This window comes from Centroberyx gerrardi, chromosome 1 (assembly GCF_048128805.1).
Source record: "Centroberyx gerrardi isolate f3 chromosome 1, fCenGer3.hap1.cur.20231027, whole genome shotgun sequence".
NCBI lineage: Eukaryota > Metazoa > Chordata > Actinopteri > Beryciformes > Berycidae > Centroberyx > Centroberyx gerrardi.
In genome coordinates this window covers 9,301,339-9,326,562 of record NC_135997.1, presented here as the reverse complement: position 1 = coordinate 9,326,562, position 25,224 = coordinate 9,301,339, and the positions used below count along the sequence as shown (strand labels likewise).

The window sequence follows — 25,224 nt, the reverse complement described above, 5'->3', positions numbered from 1 at the left end:
CTGTTTTGATTAGTCTAGTTCGTGCAGTAACATTACACTGTTTTATGAATTCTCTGATCGCTCTCATTAAGGGTTAGGGTCTTGTACAGGAAAAGATCAAAGTTGCACGCTCATGCTGTATGTGGAGATTGATTTTGCAAAGCATCTTAAACTAAAAAAAAGTGAATTCCTTGAGAGACTGATAAGATCAACATGCAGTGATTGAGTCACATTTCCTTTTAACCACATGCAATACATCTTATCAGACAGGATGTTTTCTTTGTTTTTCTAGTATTCATCATTGCTTCAGTGTGACCTCCACGCAGTTAGACTCTTTGTTGGTGCCATGTAGCAAATAAAAGAAGGATAAAACTGGGATTGTTAAGCCTACCTTCAATTTATTAACACAAAAGACAACTGTGCAAAATACACCACCGAATTTGTTATGCATATCATCAGCAGACAATAGAAACAGTGAACAAATTCAATCATCGGTGATGCCCCTTATATATTTTCTCTTATAATAGCATAGAACACACAAATAATTCTGGTATCAAATATACAGCATGTGTAAAAAAAAAACTAAAAATAAAAAGGTAATACTGACAAAAATGACTGTACCATATGAATGGACAGCTCATATGAGTCCTGAATTCTGAATCAAAAGCTACAAATACATTACAGTCATCACTGTCATTTCTATTTTGTCTCCTACCTATCAGTGTTTTTTGCACAATATGAAATGAATACAAATGACCAAAATAAGGAAAGTTTCTCCTGACCCTAACAAGTAGACCAAGACTTTTCTTCCCGTCCCAACAGTATGAAAACTATCTTAATCTTCATATGTAAAACGTCTCTGTATTATCTGAAGTATTTTCCTAAAAAATTATAATCTTTCCAATTAGGATTGATCAAATCCTTCTCCTGGACAGAATCCTTCTTTTTAGGACTTTAACAAACATTTAGTGTTCAGTACCTGTTGTTTTTTTTGTTTTTTCCAGGATTAAAACTCTCAAGCGTACCTGATGCAACGTCTCCTTTTTGTGAACATGTGAAATATTAACCTACTTCATATAACAAAAATTCCATTGTTATGGCTCGTCAATGCCAACAGAAAGACTTAACCTGGTAACAGATTGGCCCATTTCAATCATATGAATAAATGAAATCCATCCACTCAAAAAAGAACATCTGACCCATCACTTTAGGTTTTTCTCCTTCAGTGGGTGACAATGAGGTTTACAAACACAAAGGTTGGCACCGGCATCCTTCAAATCCACTTAGAAATTCATGAAAGAACTGAACTGTTTGCTGTTATCGTCTCACCACTATCCTGAGGAGTCAGCATCCATAACTGATAGTGAAATGGTGAGAGAGAGAGAGAGAGAGAGAGAGTGAGAGAGAGAGAGAGAGAGAGAGAGAGAGAGAGAGAGAGAGAGAGAGAGAGAGAGAGAGAGAGAGAGAGAGAGAGAGAGAGAGAGAGAGTGATAAAGTACTATTCTCCTGAGTGAGCCTCCAGGTCTGTGATCAGCACGTTTCCGTCTGACTCTGTTGCCTGTGAGCTGGTCTGTCTGTAATAAGCGCTGCCAAGGGTGGGGAGCCTGTGAAAACGTGCGCCGCTCCTCTTGTACACAAACCACATCACTCCTGCCAGCATGGCGAAGATCACTATAGCCACCAGGACGGCAGCGGGGACGATACCGTGATGTAGCCCTGCAATACACAGACAGACAGGTAGACAGAGACAGACAGACAGAGAGACAGACAGATATCATTGCTATTATGCAGTTTTGTGAGACATCATCAGCTCTTATGTAGTCATGTATTTGTGTTTTTATGTTTCATGTGCGATATAATGATCCTTTCTTTGAATCGCTTGTATAAAAACATAAATATTGATATATGTTTGAAACACGCATTACGTAATGCAACAGATTCTATTGCACAAGAACGAGTGTCAGTGTAGTTAATCGTATCTGCGTGTGCTGTATGCTCACTCAGCTTCTAGCAGTCTGAATGGAAGTGCTCAGGCTTACGGCACCTACACACTTTACGCTGTCTAAAGTGCTTGATAATGATAGTGCACTTTACCATTTAAAGGTTCCACTTCCACCTCAGTAATTACATCTGCAAAAGAACAAGTAAAGCAGAATTCAATATAACTTCAGAAAAAAAAGCTCAGATATTTAGACCATGTGGTATGGTCATGGCTATGGAATATTTGCTCCTGACCTTAACATTAGTACACTGGCATTAATACATTAATACAATTCATCAGCAGGAAAACCTTTTGATGTTATTGTTTTGATGATCTTTATTGACACATTGCTGAAAATTGGGTGTTAGTTATCTATGGCAAGCAAATATGGGTTCAAGGCTGTGGAAAAGTATTTAATATTGTCACCATATTGTAACTAACAATCCTCTTGGTCATTACTTTTCAACTGAAAACACACTGCAGATGAAATGTATCATGAATGAATAAACACACAACTGTCTGCATACAGTGACACATGTAGGTGCCACTTGCATATCTGTAGTATCTTTCAGGCCTGATTTGGAGATGGTCATATATTAGGATTCAAATTCAGCACAACCTGGGTGTAATTCTGCTACACTGCACTCATGAGCAATGTGCAGAAACATGAAATATATGTGGACGCTGATTTGAATACACAGCCACAGAAGATGCCCAATGCACATTTGAGGCCAGGTGTAAACACACAGCAAGGTGGTCGGAAATATCAATTCAACAGTATGGTTCGACCCACCTGAGTGGGTTTTGCAGACGAAGCCCAGCCGCTCGGTGCACCGTGACAGGTGCCACACTCCGTCAATCAACCTGGTAGAAACGCAGACGTCTGCGTTCAGCAGGCTGGCGTCTGGGGCTTTGAAGGGCCAGTTGGTGTAGTCCATAGGGGAACCGTCCACCCACGACATAGAATCAGCTAAAATCAAACAGAGGACACAGTTCAACAGCTACAACATGGAGAGTGGTGGGGTGGGGGGTGGGGGGTTATCATGGGGAGGGTGTGGGAGAATTCGAGAAGCGTGAGTTCCTACTGTCAGTGTTGAAGTACATCCCCAACCACACAGTCTGGTGCTGGAACCCGGACGACCACAGCTCCTCCAGGAAAAAGCGGTTCTCTATCTCGCTCTCGATGGTCAGGACATCTGAAGTGTTGGCTGGAAATCGACAGCATAACAGCAAACTTAATATTCCAGGTGATGAAGCTTAACCATCAACTACTGTGCAGCATAACACTCAAGAGAGAGCTAAAGGGTGAATACAAAGCACTGATAAACACTGAAAATGTAACAGTATCATTGGCACAGAGGGTATAGCCTTAAACAGGATAAACACCTACTGAGTAAATCAATGAGTCACTTCACTAAGCAAGAAGAACCAACATTGTTTTTCCCAAGCCTACCGCATTTCAGAACCACTCCCCCATTTGACCTGTAGGGGGAGTGTGTGTGTCGTCCTGCAGATTACAGTGATACAGCAGGAGATTAAGAAAACTGTAATTTAACATTTTCAGGGAGAAATAATTTAGCTGTTCAACTTATGGTGCTGACTAAAGAACGATCAAACTTTAGGCTTTATTTTCGTTAACATGCTGCAGCAAACTGTCACCATTACAAACAGTAGGCCCATTAATGTGTTGGGAGTTCTCAAAAATTATTTCTGGTAGATAGCGGACTGGTGAGTTCCACGCTAAATTCAGTGGAGAAAGGAGGAATATCAAATACACCTGCCGGGAAACTACTAATATAGCACTGACAGATGTTACCACAATTCATCTGGCAATAATATATAGTATATTTAGATAAATTCTCACGCAGATTAGATCTGATGAATTCCTACCTTTCTGTCTGCAGTGCTCTCTGGCCTCTTCCAAAGTAAGTCTCTGCTCCACAGGCTCAAAGTTGTAACAGCCGTTTCCAAATTTCACCCAAGTGGAGGGACACACCGCCTCATCCGTGACAAACGCATTACTCCCTATGAGAGAGACAGGCGGAGGAACACAGTCAATCTTCCACTATGAAAGCATACAGGGAGTAACAGAAATCACGCAGTTGAAACGATGCCGTGTGAAGCTGTGTGAATGTTGATATTTCAGAGAAACAGCACTGACTTGGTGGCGGCACGTGACACAGCGCTCCAGGCAGCGGAGCCTCACAGTCCGCTCTCCGCCAGCCTCCGCTCACATCCATGTACACACACTCCCCCGTCACAAAGTCCTCATCCTCGTCGTCAGCAGCATCCCAGTGTGTGTAAACTGTGTCACTGCCGTCTGACCAGTGGTAATTGAAACCATTCTGTAAGGAAATGGTGCCACAGATCGATCAGTCAGGAGGTAACACTTGTGTCGGCAGCATTGGGTCAGTAACACTGTTGCATGTTGGTGGACTCCTGAACTGTAACAGCAGTGGATGTCATTCAACACATGCAAGTCATTTGGCTAAAGAAAAACAGGTGGTAACACTTTGTAATAACCATCCTTAATAAATAGTGAGTTTATCATTATTTAACATTAGTTAAGTATTATTTTATTGTTAACTATCAAGTAATTAACAACTATTCTTTATTTTTAACGGTTTACTAAGGATTAGTAAATGCCAGAAATGTTATTTGATCATTCATTAATGCAATAAAAAATGAACAGTTTATCATTTATATGGTGGGGTGGGGTGGGGGTGGGGTTAAAGAGGTACAGTTATCCACTTAGATTACTAAAAGTATTAAATTACTTCAAGTGTTGCTCGTGATTATTGATAACTTGGTGATTATTGATAATTTATTGAAATACCCACAGGTCTGTTTTTCTTGTGTTTACACCCTCAAAAGTAAAACTCTTGTTGAGCCTTTAAAGAATGTGTATATAAAAACAATTTCTTTTTTTTATTATTATTTTTTATTTTATTACATGTTTTCCTCTTAACAAAAGAGGTGGCCCTTGCTTCAGTCCAGGAGGCAAACAAAAGTGCATGTTACCATGAATGGTATCCAGCTAGTGACTCATCGGAAGCGGCATGAACTCAGTGCTACTGCAGGAAGCGTAGGAAGAGTAGGATTGAAACTTTATACTAACGGTAAATTGCTCATTTTTTACTACATTAATTAATGATCAAATAACATTATTTAAAGCCTTTACTAATCCTTAGTTAACTAAATTATTTGATAGTTAACAATAACATGAACTAACATTAAATAATGATAAACTCACCATTAATTAAGGATGGTTATTATGAACTGTTACCATACAGGCTGAGGTTGTGGATGAGTCAGAAATTGAACAAGATCAGAGAGAAAGAGAGGAGGGAGAGAGAGAGAGAGAGAGAGAGAGAGAGACGCAGAGAGAGAAAGAGACAGAGAGAGAATCAATTCCCTCACTTCCTGTGTTCATGAGTAAGACATTCCACGGGGGCTCAGAGATACTTGGATCCAAATGTTGAGGCTCCTCTGGCTGTCTGCTGGGAAAGCATGTGCTAGTGGGCAGCATACTTCTACATGGGCTAAGGGCCAGGAGAAAAGCCCCGGGGACATGCTAGACAACTGTAACTAGCTGTGGGGTCGCGTTGTAATCTAATAAACTCACAGAAAAATTAAGGTGTCCATTTAAAGGAACATACTAGCATTTTGAGGATCTTTTGTAATTCTTGCCTTGATATCTGATCTTTGTTGTCATCTTTTCCCTTTTTTTCTAGCCATTTTTTCTCTGACCATAGGCTTCCTGTGTGTGTATTTGAAAAAAAAAAAATCCTCAAGAATAAATTGAGGCTTGTCTTCTAATGTTGTGATAGAGCAACTTAGAGACAGCTCTATATTCAGCATTACATGTGATCAAATGTTGTGATTTTCATGGATTTAGGATGTGTTAAGGTACATTTTTAGACAGTGGAAGCTTCTGTGGTGGCACTGTCCTTCAAACCGCATCCTACTTTAAAAGGGCTAACAATGGAATAGGAAAAGACTGGTAGACTTGCTAGGTTTAGGATGCAGACATGCTGTTATAGAGGAAACCGCAGGTGAAAACAAACTATGCTTTTTGTTATTTTTTCCCTCGCAAAAAGCATCGTTTGTTTTCACCTGCGGTTTCCTCTGTAAGTGGGAAATGAGTGGGATTAAGGCATCCATGCATACAGACATGTATTGCCTGCAATTCATGCTCATTAACCAGTAAACACAAATAAATGCACACACACACACCACACACATACACACACAGCTCTAGCTCCTACGCCACCTCTCAGAGACAAACACAGACACACAGTGCAGAGGTATACAGTACGTATTGTGTGAGGGGATACATACGTCTTGACTATACAGTCCAATCCAGTGCGGGACTGCCAATCTATTGACAAGGACAGTAAGGAAAGCCTGGTGGTAGGGATCTGTAACGCTCACTAGGTCAGAATCATTCTCTATGCACATATGCAGCGCGTCGTACCAGCTCATGTTGCCGGGCACGACCCTGTAGCTGTGGCTCCTGTACTCAATATTGTCAGGGAGAGGGTGGCGATAGGAGTGGGTGGGGGGTTTGGATGTATCTGTGACAGGGAAAACAAAGGCGAAAGAGAGAGGGGGGGGGGATAGGAAGAAGGGAAGAAAGAGAGGTTGGGTCAGAATGATTGCTTCAAGATGTTAATGTGTCACAAAAACAGCTCCTTAGCTCTCGGAGGCCAACATAAACTTCATTGTTTACTAATGCGGAGGCTTTATACAACTGCTCCATAGTCATTAGTCTATTTAACGACAGAGGTCTGGAGAAATTCAAACACAGCTGGTTAGAAAATGGCGGAGCATGGCACTGGCGCTCACTTGTTTACCGTCTTAGGAACAACAAGGAAGTTGCTACAGTTAGCTAGCTAGCGAAAACAGTACGTTACAAAGGGGAGGTTTAAACGACGCGCGGCGGCTGTTATTACCCCCAGAAAATGTTCATCCATTTTTATCTCGTTTGTTTAATTTCCCCCAGAGAGTGTGTGTTTATTTACTCGGCGAAGTAGCTAGCGTTGTAGCTAAGCTAACAAACCAGAAGTGCCATTTCCGGGGGGGGCTTGTGCGAGAAGGCCGTTTCACATTCAGAGCCAATTGATGCTGCCTTTGACTCAGCAACGTCTCGTTATCTCACATTTTTTTTGATGAGAATTTCTCCAGACCTCCGCTGTTTCAGCTGTCAGGAACAGAAACATCTGTCGACACTCCAGATTCCACTGTAAGACGCCGCCGATTACCGCGAACTGCAGAGAACGAGTCGCGCGCGAAGAAAAAAGAACAAAAGTATAGACAGAGACTGACAGCCAGGAATGCACACAGACCGACAGCAGGGCAGGGAACAGAGTGACACGCTGCCGAGTGCGCAGTGACACGGAAAAACACACAGAGAGGAAATGAAAGACAGGCGGCGACAGGATAAGAAGAAAGAGAAACAAACTGAAGGAATCCTACCTTGTGGTTTCTGACACACAAAGCCATACCCACTCTCTGTGCACTTCTCATCGTACCACTTCCCTGTCAGGTGGAAGTTGTGGTTGTTGGACAGAACAGTACACAGAGGCTCGTCAGCAGGCCCACTGCGCCACTCTTCCTCCTGGGGGTTCACACACACACACACACACACACACACACACACACACACACACACACACACACACACACACACACACACACGCACACACACTCATGAACATGTGCCATCTCAGTTGACACACTCTTTCCTTGTACATGCTCTTGTGTTTACATGCAATTTCACCCTGTCTCTGCACACACACACACACACACACACACACACACACACACAGAGAAGCTAAAGCACACGATATGTAGACTCTTTCACACTTGAGCCCATGGAATAAGACAAGGCTATTTTCTGCAAAAGCCTGGACTCTTTTCGATCAGACTAGAGGTCTTGTGAGGGACACACACACACACACACACACACACACACACACACACACACACACTTATACACACACACAATAAGATTACAGGCTCTTGGAACGACTGGAACTACGACCAATGCAGTGGTGACAATTAGCAATGTAGGCTAACCTACTGCAGTCACAGGAGCTTACAGTGAGAGAGCTCTTTGGTTCGATCGGAGACCAGTTGGTGTAGCTGATTGGTTTCCCATTGGTCCATTTCATGGTGTCCTCATCCCGCAGACCGATCCACACGCCGACAGAGCTGCCCTGGAGCAGCATGGTGATGTAGGCTGCAGAAATTATGGCATGACAGCAGGAAAATAGGAAACACAAACTGAAACAGAGCAGTATTCCTTTTTGACATGCCTAACAGCGACCGAGGTACATCGACCGAGGAGCACAAAATGAAAGTGATCTGATAACTTCTCTGGTTGAATTTGTACCAGTTGTATGAAATGTGCCGTTCAGTGGACTGTTGTACAATTCACTTTGCCTGGTGCTGTTACCTTGTTCAATCTCGTCCTCTATGGCGACCAGCGAGCCTTGGAATGAGGAGCAGATGGACTGGGCATCTTTCCAACTCTTTCCCTCCTCAGGACTGTCAGGGAGGTGCAGAAGGAGACACTGCCAACACACACACACACACACACACACACACACACACACACACAGATATCTCATTTTGAAATGCAACTCTTCATTTCTCTATCACCACCAGCTCTCCAGGACTGCTGTTTGGAGAGGTCAGGATACAAGGTGAAAAGGATCCAAGTGTGCTGTTTTCTTTGACAGGTGGAGTTGGTGAAATCACTCTAAATTAAACAAGTCCCCTATGTCTACAATCAGTGATAAACAGCTGTGAGCCTATTCTTGGCATGAGACATATAACTACCTTGGACATAATTTGATGGTGCCAAATGAAAAGAGAAAACAGCAAAATTTTGAAATCACCACTTTCCACGGTTTTCTACGGGACTTGATTTAATGCTTCTTATTATGAAATTTGAGGCAATCAGACAGGTAACACTGCAACTGGCATGACATCAGATCTCCAATATTCATATCCCATGAAAATTACTTCACAGCATGAACAATAAAGACAGGAACCTTACAAGCAAGTAGATAAATACTCATATTACCCAATACCCACGGTACGAATGAGACGAAAGGCTTTCAGAGGACAAACATTGCTAAAAGGCTTTCCTATCTGTTAAATATGCTTAACAATGATAGTCTAGCTAGAGCCACTCTGTTCCTGCATCTATCACAACACAAGGTCCCCCTGCCGAGTGAGATTCACACCCTGCTGCACGGCAAAAAATATCCATCTTAATAAGTCATTTGGTGTAGTATTAAATCTTAAAATCGTATTTTTCTTAAAGCAGGTGAAAAAAATCTGTTAGTGGGGTGGGATGATTTCAATTGTTTCCAAAGGAAATAAACTTTTTCAAGACTTTTCTTGAATACAGCAACATTCTACCGACACTAGTGGAGTGATCAGCTTTATTTCAAGATATTGTCACTTGTTTCAAAAAAGTGGTTTTTAATTAGTTTAAAGAAAACAAGATTTTAAGACTGAATACTTGACAAAATGACTTGTTAAGATCGATATTTATCGCAGCGTTCCTGAATTGAAGAGGAGATCCAGAAGATCAGTTGTTTTGTCGGCTGATCTGAGTTATTTTAATAACTTGGGATCACTTGGGGACAGTGAATGTAAAGACTTTCTCCATGTACTCTCCTCCATCACAGATTCAGGGATCACATGATTCATTTTTTGTATGGAGGCCTAGATACAAGGGGTGGCTAATCTTACCCACCGGCTCAATTTACCCCGTTCTCCCCTGGAAGCTGAAAGGTCTGCAAAGCTGTTGAAGTACCAACTGGCTCTCATCATTCCCAGAGCAAGTTAGTGATTTTTACATTTGTACGCTCTGGCAGCTAGAGAGGTAGACTTCATCGCTGTATCATGTTGCATAATTGTTTATGTCCTTTTAGTCTTGTTTAAATATGGACATAAATCAACGATTCAAGTGTACATGTGCTTATGTGTGTGTGAACCTTGTGTCCGAAGTACAGCCATCTCTCCGGACAGCCTCCGATGTAGTGCGGCTCTCTGGGAGTCTCCACCACAGACACTGTCTTTCTCTTGCACACGTAGCCATGATGATCGCTGCACTCACCCATCGACCACTTTCCTGGAACAGACCAGGAACACGTCAATACTTGCTAGCGCGTGTTAGTATGTGTGTGTGTGCGTGTGTGAGTGTTTCTGTGTATGTGTGTGTGTGTGTGAATTTACCTGATAAAGAGGACATGGTAACACATAACCTATTTTTCACAGGGCCACCAAAGGCACTTCCCTCTGCCCAGCTCTGAAAGTCTAGTTCCGTCTTGTCACCCCAGCTGCAAACACACACACACACACACAAAAATGTCTTTACTTGAATAAAGTGTGGAATTCTGTAATAGACTCAAAGACAGTGACAGGAAATGTTTAACAAACTCAAAAGCACACACACCTGACTTCTCTATGCGGGTCAATGGACAGCCCAATCCACCAGTCGGTCGGGCCCAGGGAGAGCTGGGGAGAGAGAAAGAGAGAGAGAGAGAGGGGAGAGGAGAATAAAAACTTACTCCACTCTTTCAAGGACTCTTACCCTCCTCCTTTGCAATCCTGTCCTCACTCGGCTTTTCAGGGCCTCTCCAACATGAGCAGCCATTCAGGCGCTCTCCTTGGCCCGTGCCTCTCCTCTTTCATCTTCTTGTTTTGTCCCTTTATCCCTCACAAGCCTCACAAGCACAAGAGAGTTCTTTAGTCTGGTCCAAAATGGTCTTTTCTTATTCCCTGTCCATGGGGGCACTCAAGCATGAAAGTGTCCACATATGAGGTGTGTTTTAGCCTGTGTGTGTGCGTGTGCGTGTGTGTGCATGCACATTGAAAGTGTGTGTGTGTTTGTTTGCAGAGACCGGGTGCACTTGTGCGCAAACACTTGAACTTGTATGAGGAAAGATTGTGTCAATTGTTGTGACACTTGTTCATGCATGTGTGTGTGTGTTTTCCTATGCGTGTGTGTGTGTGTGTGTGTGTGTGTGTGTATGTGTGAAATGTCAGGAAGGAAGGGCTTAATGGGCAATTGGCTGGAGACGAGCATCTGTGTCCAATTCTGTCCAACAACCACAACTTCCTGGCCTGCACATCAACATGCGCAGCAACATGCCTTTGTATATGTTTACATGCAGTGTTGGGCTTGTTACTCAAACAAAGTAAGCGTAAAGCAAAAGTAATTGATGATTGTATCCTCCTTTTATCTTGAACAATTAGGATAACTCAGTGTCCTTCTGTGTGAATGACCAGGAGAACCAAAAAATGCTGATGTCCAATGTTCTTGTTATCGTTTTGCTTAATCAAAACCAAGTGAGAAAGTAAACTTCACTGCCATCTCAGCTTGTTGGTTCAATCTGTTTAGCAGGGCTGACAACAAAAACACCAACTTAATTTTTTTGGCATCTGTAATATTTTTCAGCGTAATTGAAATAAGAATTTGTTACATTTCTTGTTACAGAGAAAAGTAACAGTATTTCAGTAGCGCATGAACACCCAAAACTGTTGAAATGCTAATACAATAAATGCCAGCTTGTAAATAAAAAAATAAAAAAGACACTGTGCCCATATGTCTGTGAATCTACGTATTTGCGTATTTGTGCATGTGCACGGATCTACAGACCCTCCCCATGCGCTCCTTGACAAAGTGCAGCTCCTCTCTGGAGTGGATAGACAGCAGCTGGGCTCCCATCATCTGACAGGCCAGAGAGACGGCGTCCCAGTCAAAGAGCTGCTTGGCCAGCAGGTACTCGGCTCCGCGGTAAAACACCCAGGGCTCGCTCTCTGCAGACGATCAGGGGCAGGGAACACAGTCAGCCACACTTCAATCACACATCTGTCTTCCTACGTGAACTAGAACTGACAATATAAACTACACACAGGGCAATTTCAATGAATCAAATTTCAAAAATATCAATAATTATTACATGACTTTGTTGAAAGCTCAATTCTAATTGCCCAATAGACACATTCTGAGGTCTGTTATTTCTTATTTCACATCCAAATATTCATTCCACCAGCAAGAGGTGGACTTGATTTTGTTGATTTCTAATTAAATTAAGTAGCAACACGTTGAGCCAAAAAGACGTTGCTCCTTGGTTACTGCAGACAAACACTCAGCTAGGTTCCAATAAAACTTCATTTATTCAGAGAGCACAAAACCTTTGGATGCTGGTTAGAGGCTGAACAGAGAGCTTAATGGATTTGTTTACGTTTCTATGGTTACAGTGTTACAGTGTAGCGCTTGGATGTTAGCTACAGATGTTTCTATGGTTACAGTCCTGCTGGTGGAAGCTTGCAAATTGCTTTAGCTTGAAATAAAATAATTTTAGGTTAATATTTTGTGTCAAATGGTAAATGTTTTTGGTAAGTAACTGTGCATTAAGCAGGATAAATAAAAAAATAAGCCCCTTCAGCACAATAGTGTCTTGATTCATCCTGCTAGGACAATTATTTTACAATAATGACCAGCTTGCTGTTCATTATCCATTACATAGCAATTTATTATTTTTATTTTTTGTAGAGACATGAAGAATATGTATCAGTATCTATAAACTGAGGTGTTTGCCAAAAGCAATGAAATGTATCCTGAATGTAATCAGGATTGCGGGAATGTAAGAATGCTACTTACGCTCGCTGTACCAATATGGTTTGTTCAGTTCATCACCTGCAAAATAAATTAGAGATTGGTAAGTCATGTGGTGTTGATGTGTCTATGTGTAGGTGGGGGATGGGTGGGTTGGGTGGGTGGGCAGGACCCCGTACCTCTGGACATCTTGCAGATCCACTCGTGTTTGGTGTCACAGGGCTGCGGCAGGAGGGCGTTGGTCAGGTCGCTGTACATAGCACAGTCACGCCTGTCATCCTCCTCGTTCTTATCCTCTATGAACGACGACACCACCTGCACACACACACATGCACACACACACACACACACACACACACACAAACAGGAGACATAACAGCAAACAACCATTAGGTATAGATAGGCATACATTAATGTGCACATCTTGTTGGATATTATCAAGCGTTCCAGTGAGACAAGAGAATACTTTTGTGAATGTGTGTGAATCTATATGTACTTACAGGAGAACCATCGGACCATTCCCAAGCCGCGGGCGCCTCAGGGTCTCTCTTATTTAAGCCCACCCAAAACCAGCGACCCTCTGTTCTAAAGAGGAACAGCAGAACACAAGCACACTGTAGCAAAAGTCCATCTTGACAAGTCTTTTAATCTTGTATTTAGTGAAAAATCTTAGTTTTCTTAAAACAAGTGAAAAATATGTCACTGGTTTGAGATAATTTCACTTGTTTGCAATGTAAATGAACTTCTGTGAAGATTTTTTCTGAATCAGGTAATATCATTTTGATAATACTGGAGTGATCTATATTATATCAGGACATTTTCACTTGATTCTACAAAATTATTAAACTCTTGTAATCCAGCTGCATTGGACACAGTTGAAATTAACTGACCTTATTGACAGATTTTTCACTTGGTTTAAGAAAGTGAACAATTTAGGACTTAATAATAGCTTAAATGACTTGTTAAGATGGACTTTTTTGCAGTGTAGACAGATTACAAGGCAATCCTAAAGCATATCTCATCTTCAAAAGCCAATAGCAAACAACTGCAGGTGATACGCTGCAAAGTTAAACAAAAACACCTCAACCCAGCCATCTATCAGTTCCCATAATATTCCTGTGCTGACGAGGCCCAGAGGGCTGTACCAACCCTTCGAACATGGTACTGAGGAGCCGCTTAACAAACACCTGCTCCTCATAGTGGTGGAAACTGGCCAGCTGAGCCCCCAGGGCCTGGCAGAAAAAGTCTGCTTCCACCCAGGAACGCTTCATCAGGACTTTCTCATCGTGGAACACCTAGAAGAACCACACATACTGTCAACTCAGGGTTACTGCAGGCCCTCTTCAAACTAGATGAACCACACATCACTTCGGATTAGATGGACCACAGACTAAGGCTGTGGACACACTAGAAGACTTTTCAAACCCTAACTAATTTTGCATCACATACATATTGACGGATTTCACAGATTTATTCTCTCTCAGTCATAAATATGGTCACACTACATGATCGCACTAGATGATCAGGCAAGGATGGGGCATCACACGCTTCACCATGTAACTGAGATTATCCTGCTGACTCCTGAACTGGCGTCAGGACTTCTTATCGTGCAGGAAGTCATGCGATCCAACATGAATCAACATGTATTACTGTAATATGCACATTGATGCAATGTGCATCACTGGGGAAAAAAACACAGATAAAAAACACAAAAAGGGAATTTGGGGAATGCTGTGGCTGGAGAGACACAGTTTTTAGTGAGAGCTGGAGGTGAGGAGGCTTCATCAGAAAAAAGGTAATGGTAGTGGCTTTAATGCTAGTAGCTTACATTCATTGTAGGACAGGAGTTATCCCTGCATTACTATCATTAACATAACTTTTTAATATAATACTGTAAACTCGTCTCTCACTGGTTATTGGCAGTTTCCACTCTTGGAATGAATCTGGATTCCCCACACACACAACCAAAGGACCGGTCCAGATGCCAGGTTATAAATATCAAAGATGTTTAATATGATCAGACCTGCTCAGATCAGTCTGCCAGTGTATCAGAGTGGTTCATATTGAATCTGTAAATCCTTCACAGCACAGACCATCGGTCCAGACAAGCACTCAGATCGAGGGGTTTTCCTCCTGATTGACAGGATGGTCAAATATGGTGTTAATCAGTCCAATAATCCTCTAGTGTGTCCCCAGCTAAAGGGCCCCTTCAGACCGTGACCTAGTGAATCCTAGTATTGATTTACTGTCCACATTCTATAGGCTTCTGATCGTTAATAATGATTGCTGCAGTAAGAGGATGACATGAGGGAGGAAGGTGGATAATATGAGGAGAGATAGGAAGGTGTAAGGAGAGAGACAGACGGATGGATGGATGGATAGATAGATAGATAAATAGATAGATAGATAGATAGATAGATAGATAGATAGATAGATAGATAGATAGATAGTTTAAAATCTCTTCCACCCTGCCGGTCCCACTGGTGGGTCCATTATTACAAACGCATGATGTGCAGGCAAGTTTTGTTCAAACCAACAGAACTTTATTTTAAATTCTAGTCAAGATCCCAAGGTTTCCAAAGACACCAAATATGTCACGCAGAATTACAGGGAAAATTATTCACATGATATCTACATGTTTTCCATTTGATGTAAAAAATAAAAATGTCAACTTGGGCTATAATATTTCACTCAATGTAAGCATGACATAACTTCAATAAAGCGTTGGAATCGGCAGATACAGAATAGCTATGTGACATTGTCATACAGTATGGAAAAAATGTTTTTTATAACTTTGAAGCTACGTAAGGGGAAATTTAAGGGGAAACTCAGAGTGCAAGGGGTTTTAAGGAGACATGAAGCTAGATCAGAGCTGCGAGTCAGGACGGAGGAAAGAGATGAGGATACAGAGGATGTAGAGACAGTCTGATCTGACCTTGAAGCAGTGCAGCAGCCCAGACTGTGATTCCCAGCCTGGGGGACAGGGGGCGTAGGCGTCGATGTGGTGCTCCGGCAGCTGGACATCCTGGTAACTGCTGATGCTCTGCTTGCACACTGACAAGGCCTTGTGGGAGTTGCAGTCTTTCACCTCCCAGTGACCCAGAGCCGGGCCACCTGTCATGGCAACACAGCCACCAGCACTGACTGGGTGTCGGGGAGGGAAGGAGTAGGAAATAATGGGTAAGGTGATGAAGAGAGGAAAAGATGGATATTAAAGAATACACAGAAAGCACAACCACAGTGTATTTAAAGCTCTAACTTTCCCATCCATTGGCTACCTGGCTGGTGTTTGTTCCAGTTGGTGAAGGTGAGCGGCAGAGAGGAGCCGTTGTGACCGAGCCAGCTGTACTCTCCTGTCGTCATCTGGTCGTCGAGGGCAATCCAGTAACGCACGCTGCTGTTGGCTCCCCTCTCATTCAGTAAACTGTTGACAAACGCCTGCTCAAACCTGTCAGTGCGAGGAGAGGAGAGGAGAGGAGAGGAGAGGAGAGGAGAGGAGAGGAGAGGACAGGACAGGAGAGGAGAGGAGTGGAGAGGAGAGGAGAGGAGAAAACTGAACTGAACTGAACTGAACACAAAACAGTAGGACAGAATAAGTTGAAATGATGCCACTCAATTGATCAATAAATCGGTCAGCCAACCTGTTTTCCACAATAAGGAGAGGAGCCTTGCAGTAATATCCCATCAGTGCATCATTGTAGCTCTGTTCATGGCTGGTCACCATGTAGCAGGAGTGGCCATGGCGCTTCCAGCCCTACAGGACACAGACAGTGTGTTGAGCAACAGCAAAAAAACACAAAAAAACGAACTTTATCCATCAGGAATATTTTATGATGTCCGGATTTTCTGTAATTTCCAAGAAAAAATGTTGGCAAATATGTTTTCTCAGCGGACTAGACACAATAAAACACACACATGCTCCTGAAAAGAATTACAAGGAGTTACAAGAGTAATGTTCAGCAAAGAGCCCACTCTGCAAATCTAACTTCAGACAACAGTGGCTATTGCAGGCCAAGCAAACATACACAAAGAAAATAAAAAAGTGAGTGGGGCACAGAGTCAGTGAGATAGACAGAGAGAGAGAGAGAGAGAGAGAGAGAGAGAGAGAGAAAGAGAGACAAAGGACAGACAGCGATATGTGTGTGTGTGTGTGTGTGTGTGTGTGTGTGTGTGTGTGGAGGGGGGGTGTTGGGGGCAACGTCTAGCCATTCATCTCCAACAAAGCCCATCTGTGAAGCAAAACTCATACTCTATGAGTGTCTGCATATATGTGCATGGTTGTGTATGTATGTGTGTGTGTGTGTGTGTGTGTGTGTGTGTTGGGGGTGGGGGGGGGGGGGGGGGGGGGGGGGTATTGGTATTGGCATGTTTTCACAAGTGGTGTCCATTTGGCCTCCCCAACCCCCCCTGAACTTGGGGACCAGAGGCCTATGCCAAAACTCACATGAAAAAGGAATCCACAGCGCAAAAACACCTCTTTTTAAGACTAGAGTAAGAAATGATTCTGTGTGCTGATGGAGTCATTTTATCAACAAGACCAGCCTAGAGGAAACACCTTACCGGATCAGATCGCGCACTTTACCAAATCGCACAACATAGAAAATGTAGAAGCTAAAGTGTAAAATGTAGATATGTAACAAGTAGATCTGCCTCTAAAACCCTGGCAAGACTCCTCAGAGACTGCTTGAACATGTCCACTGATCCTCTGTCCATTTTCGCCCCCAAGTGCCAGAGTATTAGGGCCGGTTCACATGCCGCGTCTTTTGCGCGCTCAAATCCATTCATTTCAATGGAGGCCGATGCGGTCGTGCCTTTTTTTCCACATAAAAACATCTCAACTTTTTGGAATGCCCCAAGCGCACCACATCACGTCACACAGCCTGAAAGCGAAAGAGAGAGGGGTGTATTCATGGCGAGATCTTTCTGCTCCACATGTAGATCAAGAAGTAAAGCTACTACGACAGTTTTACTGCGATGGTAAGCCATTATTTCAGATAACTACTAACAAACGTGTGAAGTTGTTGTCTTTGGTTGCTTGGCAACGCCAAGCGCACCCGTAGCGCAACCGTCCAAGCGCACCTGATAAACGTTCTGTGTTCGCTGTCCACTCAGCGCGCCTCGCGTTTTCCAAGCGTTTTAGAGCGCTGCATGTGAATCGGCCCCTATCAAGTAGCCCTATGAGTCAAGCGTTTGATATTCTTGTAAACAGAGTCAGGGAGCAACATGAATGCTAGACAATACGTCAGCAGTCGGGTGAATCAGCTCATTGTGCTTCTGAAGGCAGGATGGGCCGACTCGCCCACAACTTGAACTCTGGCGGGCGCGTGGCTCCTCCTGGTACACGGCCCGATATGTATGGAGCTACTCTAACTGCACAGAACAATTCTGCCCCACAAAGTTAAAAAGCAGTACGTTCAATTTTGGTCCAAAACAGAAGTTGGTCATTTTTCTTAATCGCTGTCACGTCAGAGGACGGTAAAAGAATTACCTCTGACCAAGTCAACAAATCACCACATTTTCAAAGATTGCCTTACAAGTCATTTGGCTCAGCAAAAAACTATAAGGGCCATTTTTCTGAGTTTTACTCTGTTTACACTCTGAACAGTTACTGCCTTTTGCCTTTTTAGAGAATTCATGTCAGCATTTTTCACACTAAAACACCCCCTTACAAAAAGAATGTATCAAATATAAAGATGCCAGATTTCTCGTTTCTTGGAAGCAGAGCTGTCTTACCAGTCTTATCAGATTATCTCGTAGATTGCATGTTACGTAATAATGTAATGTGATTTTTGCTTGCCACCCCCTCTCCTGGGAGGTCAGAGCAAAGGTTCAGCTACAAAACAGCAACCTAACAGCAACTAACCCTGGATGGCAGGGGCTCCTTGTCTTGCGCAAGGACATTTCAACAGTTCGGATGCACACAGACGCTTGGTTATTACAATATAAATTATTTTCTGTATCTCTTTCTATTTTAGTGCGTGTGTGTGTGTGTGTGTGCGTGTGTCTGTATGTATTCGTGTTCCTACCTCAGGACAGCCCTCGTCCCACGCTCCAGCGTGATGATAGGGAGTTTGGCTTTCTCTCCTACACACAGCAGGCAGTCGCTTGTCACATGACGCTAACAGCCAGTTACCTTCCTGTGGAAGAGCTTACATTTTATTCTCACAAGCACAACACCTGATGGATGTGTACACACACACACATACAAAAACAGTGTCATGGGATCAATTCAATTTCAATCCACTTGATGGAGGAGGTAAACTCACACTAATGTATCTTTTGTAAGATACTATAATCATTTAACTTCTTACACCCCGACTTTCCCCTTAAATTTCCCCTCAAGTAACTTCAAAGTTATAAAAAACATGTTTTCCATACTGTACAACAATGTCACATGGATATTCTGTATTCCAATGTTTCGTTTTATACACATTTCCCTGTAACTCCACATGACATATTTGGTATCTTTGGAAACCTTGGGATCTTGACTAGAAAACAAAGTTCTGTGGGTTTGAACAAAGCTTGGCCATTCAACATGCATCTGTATAGACATTCGTATGCATTGATGGAACCACCAGTGGGACCGGCAGGGTGGAAGAGGTTAGTAAGTAAGTAAGTAAGTAAAGTTTATTTATATAGCACCTTTCACAGAGCAAAGTCACAAAGTGCTTCACAGGAGTAAAAAAGTTAAAATAAGACCATCAAATAGTAAGAAACAATAAAACATAAAAACAAAGGACATAAAAACACACCGAAATACAGACACAAGAGGCTAGACAAAGGCTAGTCTGAACAGATGAGTCTTCAGCTGCTTTTTAAAAGTGTCAACAGAGACCGCAGATCTTAAGTCCAGTGGAAGAGCGTTCCATAGTTTAGATGCCACAGGTTACACTGTGAGCTTCACAAGGGTTTTTTATACAAGTAATGCACAAACAGGGTCTCTCACCTTCCTGTCTGCCTTGGCACAGAGAGTCCCGTCAGTCAGGTTGTGAGGCGGGTGGTACTGGTGCCAGAGAGTGAGAGTAACTGGAGAGCCATCAGACCACTCCACAGCCGGCGACGATGCCCGTGCCCTCAGACCGATCCACACCTCTGGACTCTCCCCAGAGACTGCAACACACGGATATGCACACACAATATAGCATTCACACGCGCACACACAAAATGGTGTTTAGCATCCACTTGGTGTAATAAACAGAACTTACCGTTAGCCAGGAGGTTGAGCAGCAGTTCCACCTCAGACAGCGAGTGGAGGCTGGTGAGGTTTGCCCCCTGAGAGCCACAAGCCTGGGATGAATCCTCCCAGGTTCCTGCCTCTGCCTCTGACAGCACCCGGTAGCAGAAACCATTATGGGCCAACCAGCCCTCTGGACACACCGTACTGTAATATTGCCAGTTCTCTGTAAGAGGATGAGGGGAGATGAGAGGAGAGGAGAGGAGAGGAGAGGAGAGGAGAGGAGAGGAGAGACGCACATTTTAAAACATGAGCTCCAGCAAACATTGTTTTGGTCTAACAGCCAGCAGTGCTGTAGAGAGAAAGGTCAAACGTTCGCTCCCCAGGTGCAGTGCAGCTGTTGCGGTCTAAAGCCACAGGAGCTACAAAAAGCCTCTCACACATTCTGCACTTTGACTTATAATTTATTCCTGCTATAATCTAGGACAACTTTGAGGAAGGGGAAACACTGTCTGGATGTCTAGTGTTCAGACAAAGTGTGTGTTTGCAGCATGTGTGCAGCATGTGTGTGTATGCGTTCTCACCCAGCGGCTCGGCTCTCCGGGTGTCATTGGGTGTCTTCTTGCAGATGTAAGGCAGAGCAGACTCACAGGAGAGGCTCTGCCAGTGACCCTCGAAGGCTGAGTTGTACACTCCACACTGCCTGTTGTCCTGCAGCGGGCTGGAAGACAGAGCTGATGGGAAGACAGCAACAGGAGGGGCTTAGTGTCAGGAGCGGCGCTGCACCTCCACGTTTTATTTGAAAATTTTAAAAAGAGTTTTTTTTCTTTATTAGGTCTACATGGACCCGATATAAAAACTTCTGTTTTGATTTGAGTTAAGTAACTACAAAAATCCTACAGTCAGGTACAGCTTGTAAATGTGCTGTATAATATTTCTTGGCAAATAACAAAAAAAAAAAACATGTGAAAGAAGCATTTTTTCCCACATTTGTACCAGTGTTCAATCTCTATAAACCTATTCTATTGCACTATTACAATATACTGTATTAAACAATTATAATAGTCATCCATGTACATGTACACATTATGCATGCTGTTATGCATGCAGATCTGAATACATCTTTACATGCATACAAACAAAGATAAATACATATGCTTACATACATATCCATGTTAAAATGTCATCACATTAAGAGAGCCACCACCCCTCACTCGGCCCTGGAGTGAACAAGTAAAGGCTCGGTACCTGTGGTGAAGTTGACCAGGGACAGAGGTGCTCCATCAGACCACTGCCACCCCCGCCCATCCTTCAGGTGGTTCAGTCCGATCCACACCATCACCCCGACGTCAGCCAGTCGATCTGACACAACATAAATGGTGCAAAAATTGTGCATGAGTTGTGAAAATCAGCTAGGAATGTAACTTCATATCTAATTTCGGAGGCAAATTATTAGCAGGCCTCTAGTGTGCGATAACTTTATTTCATTTTGTTTCTTTTTATATGGAATAGTAAAGACAGAGTGACAGAAAGACAAATAAAATAACTTAGAAGAAGGAAGATAGAGGGTGAGCAATAGAGAGAGAGACAGAGAGAGAGAGAGAGATAGAGCGAGATAGAAATTAACATTGTACAACTCCAAATCTCTGCATTGTTCAGAGATTAGTTCATTACTGTAGGTGACAATGACTAAAATCTTGATGTCTCCCCACAGCCTAGAAATGTAAGTGGCAGAAGTCATACTCTCCCACCGAACAGGAAAAATATCAACAGGAGACTCTGTGCCTGCATTACATCAGGTGGACGAGCTGCTTGTATTCTGGTTTGGTGCCTATATGTCGCTCTACCAGCTGGGATGCCTACCTCTGATGTACCTGTGCTCTGCCAGGCTGGTGATGCTCAGCAGGTTTCCACCTTGGGCCTGGCAGGTTGACAGCGCTTGGCTCCAGGTCAGGATGGTGTACAGGTTGAACTGGTAACACGCACGCAGCTCCTGGTTTGAGTCCCAGAATGTCTCACAGCTTGAATCTATACAGCCAGGAGTTCAGAAGAAAGTAGAGCACTACATGATAAAGGAGGAGGTAAAATGAATCAATATGTGATGCGTGATTCTTTCCAGTGTGCTCTGGTCAAGAAAAATGGAGCAGTTTTGACCGATTGCGCATCCTGAAACGGTACATTTCTCTTATTACTACTCTGTTTATGTGATGGTATATTATGATTTAAAATGAAACCAATCTTAGTGGTACAAATTGAGGGTTTATTTGCCAATATGCAATGCAAATATTATTTCATAGTTCAATCAAATTGCCCCTGAAAAGCCCCTAAAAGTCAGATCAAGGGGGAAAAAATACCCTCTGAAAAAAACGTTAATTTCTTACCCCAGTGTGTGTGTGTTTTACCTTGAACTGGACAGAAGCCCCATCTTTCAGCATCATCATAGCGGGTGGTGGTGGCGCACCACTGACGATGGTCCTCACGCCCCTCGGCTGTGCATTCTGAGTACCACTTGTTGTTGTATTTAAACGGCAAAGCACAGGGCATGCCATGTGCATTCCCCAACAAAGTGTGGATATCTGCATATAAAACACACCCGGTATGATTTAAAATGAAATAAATAGAAAATGACTAGTCAGACAATAACCAAGGTAGACATTTTGTTGTGGGTGTGTGTGTCAAATTCATCGATGAGCTGTTACATGAAAATACAAAAGATACACAGGGTATTTTTCACTGAAATCTGCCTACCATCATATGGGTGTGAGCAGGGCCCCTCTCCAGGTGTGTTGTACCTTCTCCACTGGTGGTACGAGTTTTTCTTCACCACCACCAAACGGCCCGCCACAGCCAGCTTCATCTGGGACGGCCCGTACAGAGAGTTTCCATTGCAGCGCCACCACAGCGTGCGGAGGGCCATGTCGCACTCGAACGTGCCGAGCGGCTGCGTCGCGTCGGAGGCGTTGACGCCCAGGCACATGCTGGTGCCCAGGTTGAAGAGGCGGTGGCGGGAGACCCACTTCCACAGCATGCGGCGCGTCGGCCGCTCGCAGTTCTCCAGCACCAGGTTGGAGCGATCCACCGTGACGCAGCGCTTCAGTTGAGAACTCTCCAGGATGAACAGACCCTTTTCTGGAAAGGGATGGACGAGAGACGGGGAGAAGGGAAAGTAGATGAGATGAGGGGAGGGGGAAGACAGGAGGGGGGGGTTGAGAGACAAGGAGGGGATAAAAAAGAGAGGGAGGAAGTGGGGAATTTATGCGTAAATGGAGCTGGGTGATAGATAAAGGGATGAATGGATGGATGGATGGATGGATGTGAGGGGTTTATCTTGTGTGAGCAGAGGCATAGATGGATAAATCATGGCATATCACCTCAGTAGGATGTAATGTCTGATTTTAAACCATGTAAAGTGAGAATATTTGTACTATCAGCTATCACATAACCATTCAGAACCAGTGGACTATTAGACAGACTGAAATCACCCTAGTTTTAGATGCCTTTGCACCAAAATGGAGTAATATTGTAGCCAGATGAAAGCCTGGAGGAGAGTGAGGGGCCTTTGTTTTCCGAGGTCAAAGGGGTCTTCGGTGTAACTGGATATACTAACAAAACAAAGGATGTATATATGCCCCGACTGGCTGATTACACATCTGAGGGTATAACCTCTTCCTTTATGTCACTCATGCACACCAAAGCGAAAAAACAGGGTGCATGTTACAGCACTAGATCAATGTTCATGTTGCCTGTTTTGGAAGTTTATACTAGAAGCTATAGCATAGCTGTACAGGACATTAGCTGCAAAGCATTTTGTGTGTGTGCACGCGTGTGTGTGTTGTGTGGTTAATCATAAATTATTTCAAAATTGATATATAACTATATTCGCAACATATGCTATCTGCAACATATGCAAAATCACTTAAATAATCATATTGATGCTAAACACACTGAACTGTAATATAAAATATGATAAAACTATTTTTCAAACAAGATTCCCTAATTTGTTTCAAATCTCATTTTATTACAGATTTTAAGTATGATTTGCTTTTTATCATTAATTTAGACAACAGAATAGTAAATCATGGTAACTCCATATGATTCTATTGAAAGACAATGATAATATGGTTAGTTTTGCACAGTATCCAAATGTTAAATAGGTATAATATGCCCTTCATTTCGCATGTCTACGATGATGCAGTAACGTTTATAACTCAGGATAAGAATTATTTTGAATATCTAATGGAGATACAAAGGGGGGAAAAACTTAAGACCCAATGCATTTGTATTTATCCCCAATTTTGTACAAGGAGAAACCGCTTTTACTCAGTTTCTAAGCTGTCCTAATTTCCAGGATAATAGAAATCACCAGCAAAATGAACCGGACGAAGGCTGCAGCAGTGGGACACAAACTGGGGTCCGGGAACCACCAGGGGGCCCTGACAGGGTTTCACCGTGTCCCCAGCAAAAATGTGGAATAGTTTAATTTCACTGTTACTTCATGCACTAGATATTAGCACAATGGGAGCATGTATTGGAAAGATCATTTTGCTTAGAGGTTTCACTCTCCCCGGTTTCCCCACCTACTGTAGAAACAGTTACATAATTCTGCACCGTGTTAAGAGCGTAAAATCGTTGCAGATGGGATTCTTTGGGACAAAATCTTATCAAATGGTGTAATATGGATTTATATGGGGTGGGTGGGCCCTTGGCATGAAAAGGTTTGGGGACCTCTGTGCTGCAGCAGGAGCCGGATGACTTACTGTAAAACTCCATGAGCTGGTTTTTCTCCAGGACTTCATCCTCCTCATTCACACAGACGCAGCTTTTCGCCAACAACACGGCACAAATAGTCGCCACAACAGCCACGGAATCGATGCAGCGAAACAACTGCATTATCAGTTCGACGACGGGATGCAGTATTGTGGTGCAAAGGTCCGCACATTCCGAGATTCTCAAAGTATATTTTCGGGTTGTTGTTTTGCCCTCATAGGAAACTTTCCGCAAAGTTTTTAGAGGGGGAATCGCGACGTCACGTCTGACGGAGCCGCCGCTGCTCTTCGGTCTGCATCTCTGTCTGCAGTGGAGAAACACACATTCCTCACTGGTAGAGCCGCACCGAAGCTTTCTACTTTAAAAAGAAAAAAAAATAAGGGCTTCAAGTTGTTTTCGACAAAAAAAAAGAAAAGAAAAAGAAATATACATACTGCCCTACATAGCTAAAGGGCAGCAACTGCATAATACGGAAGCGCATTGTACAAGACTGAGTGAAATTTATTATTTTCATTGTCATTATCTCATGTCCTGATAGAAGTATTCTTGGTACAGAATTTACAGAAATAAAATTATTATTATTAGAAGTGGATAATATGGTTTCGTCGCAAATGGGGTCTAATTTTTGTTAAAATAAAATCCAAACTTGAGTCATTATATTTGACCTTTGAAAAACAC

The 25,224-nt window shown here is 43.0% G+C and overlaps 1 protein-coding gene across 1 annotated transcript; it reads right to left on the bottom strand.

Annotated features, from left to right (window-relative positions):
* Positions 1-352: 352 nt before the first annotated feature.
* On the bottom strand, positions 353-24,803 carry pla2r1 (phospholipase A2 receptor 1). Its single transcript, XM_071914997.2, has 30 exons — positions 24,537-24,803; positions 22,528-22,908; positions 22,182-22,355; positions 21,643-21,807; positions 21,028-21,141; positions 20,364-20,513; positions 19,811-20,005; positions 19,552-19,715; positions 18,632-18,742; positions 16,247-16,359; positions 15,884-16,053; positions 15,541-15,749; positions 13,755-13,900; positions 13,106-13,190; positions 12,785-12,920; positions 12,651-12,686; positions 11,643-11,803; positions 10,437-10,498; positions 10,217-10,320; positions 9,976-10,112; positions 8,421-8,538; positions 8,065-8,204; positions 7,439-7,580; positions 6,302-6,537; positions 4,122-4,305; positions 3,851-3,985; positions 3,046-3,168; positions 2,754-2,930; positions 2,074-2,109; positions 353-1,695 (listed from the first exon to the last, which is right to left on the bottom strand). The coding sequence occupies exons 1-30, from the start codon at positions 24,667-24,669 to the stop codon at positions 1,478-1,480; spliced, it is 4,455 nt and encodes a 1,484-aa protein (XP_071771098.2). The 5' UTR covers positions 24,670-24,803; the 3' UTR covers positions 353-1,477.
* Between the last annotated feature and the right edge of the window lie 421 nt (positions 24,804-25,224).

What these genes read in the sequence shown, in the direction of transcription:
- pla2r1 (XM_071914997.2), bottom strand. Translation starts at nt 24,669, where the DNA reads ATGCAGTTGTTTCGCTGCATCGATTCCGTGGCTGTTGTGGCGACTATT. An exon ending in CTGCTCACACCCATATGATG is followed by an intron (nt 22,356 to 22,527) that starts GTAGGCAGATTT and finishes TTTTATATGCAG; the next exon opens with ATATCCACACTTTGTTGGGG. An exon ending in GGGCTTCTGTCCAGTTCAAG is followed by an intron (nt 21,808 to 22,181) that starts GTAAAACACACA and finishes CTGGCTGTATAG; the next exon opens with ATTCAAGCTGTGAGACATTC.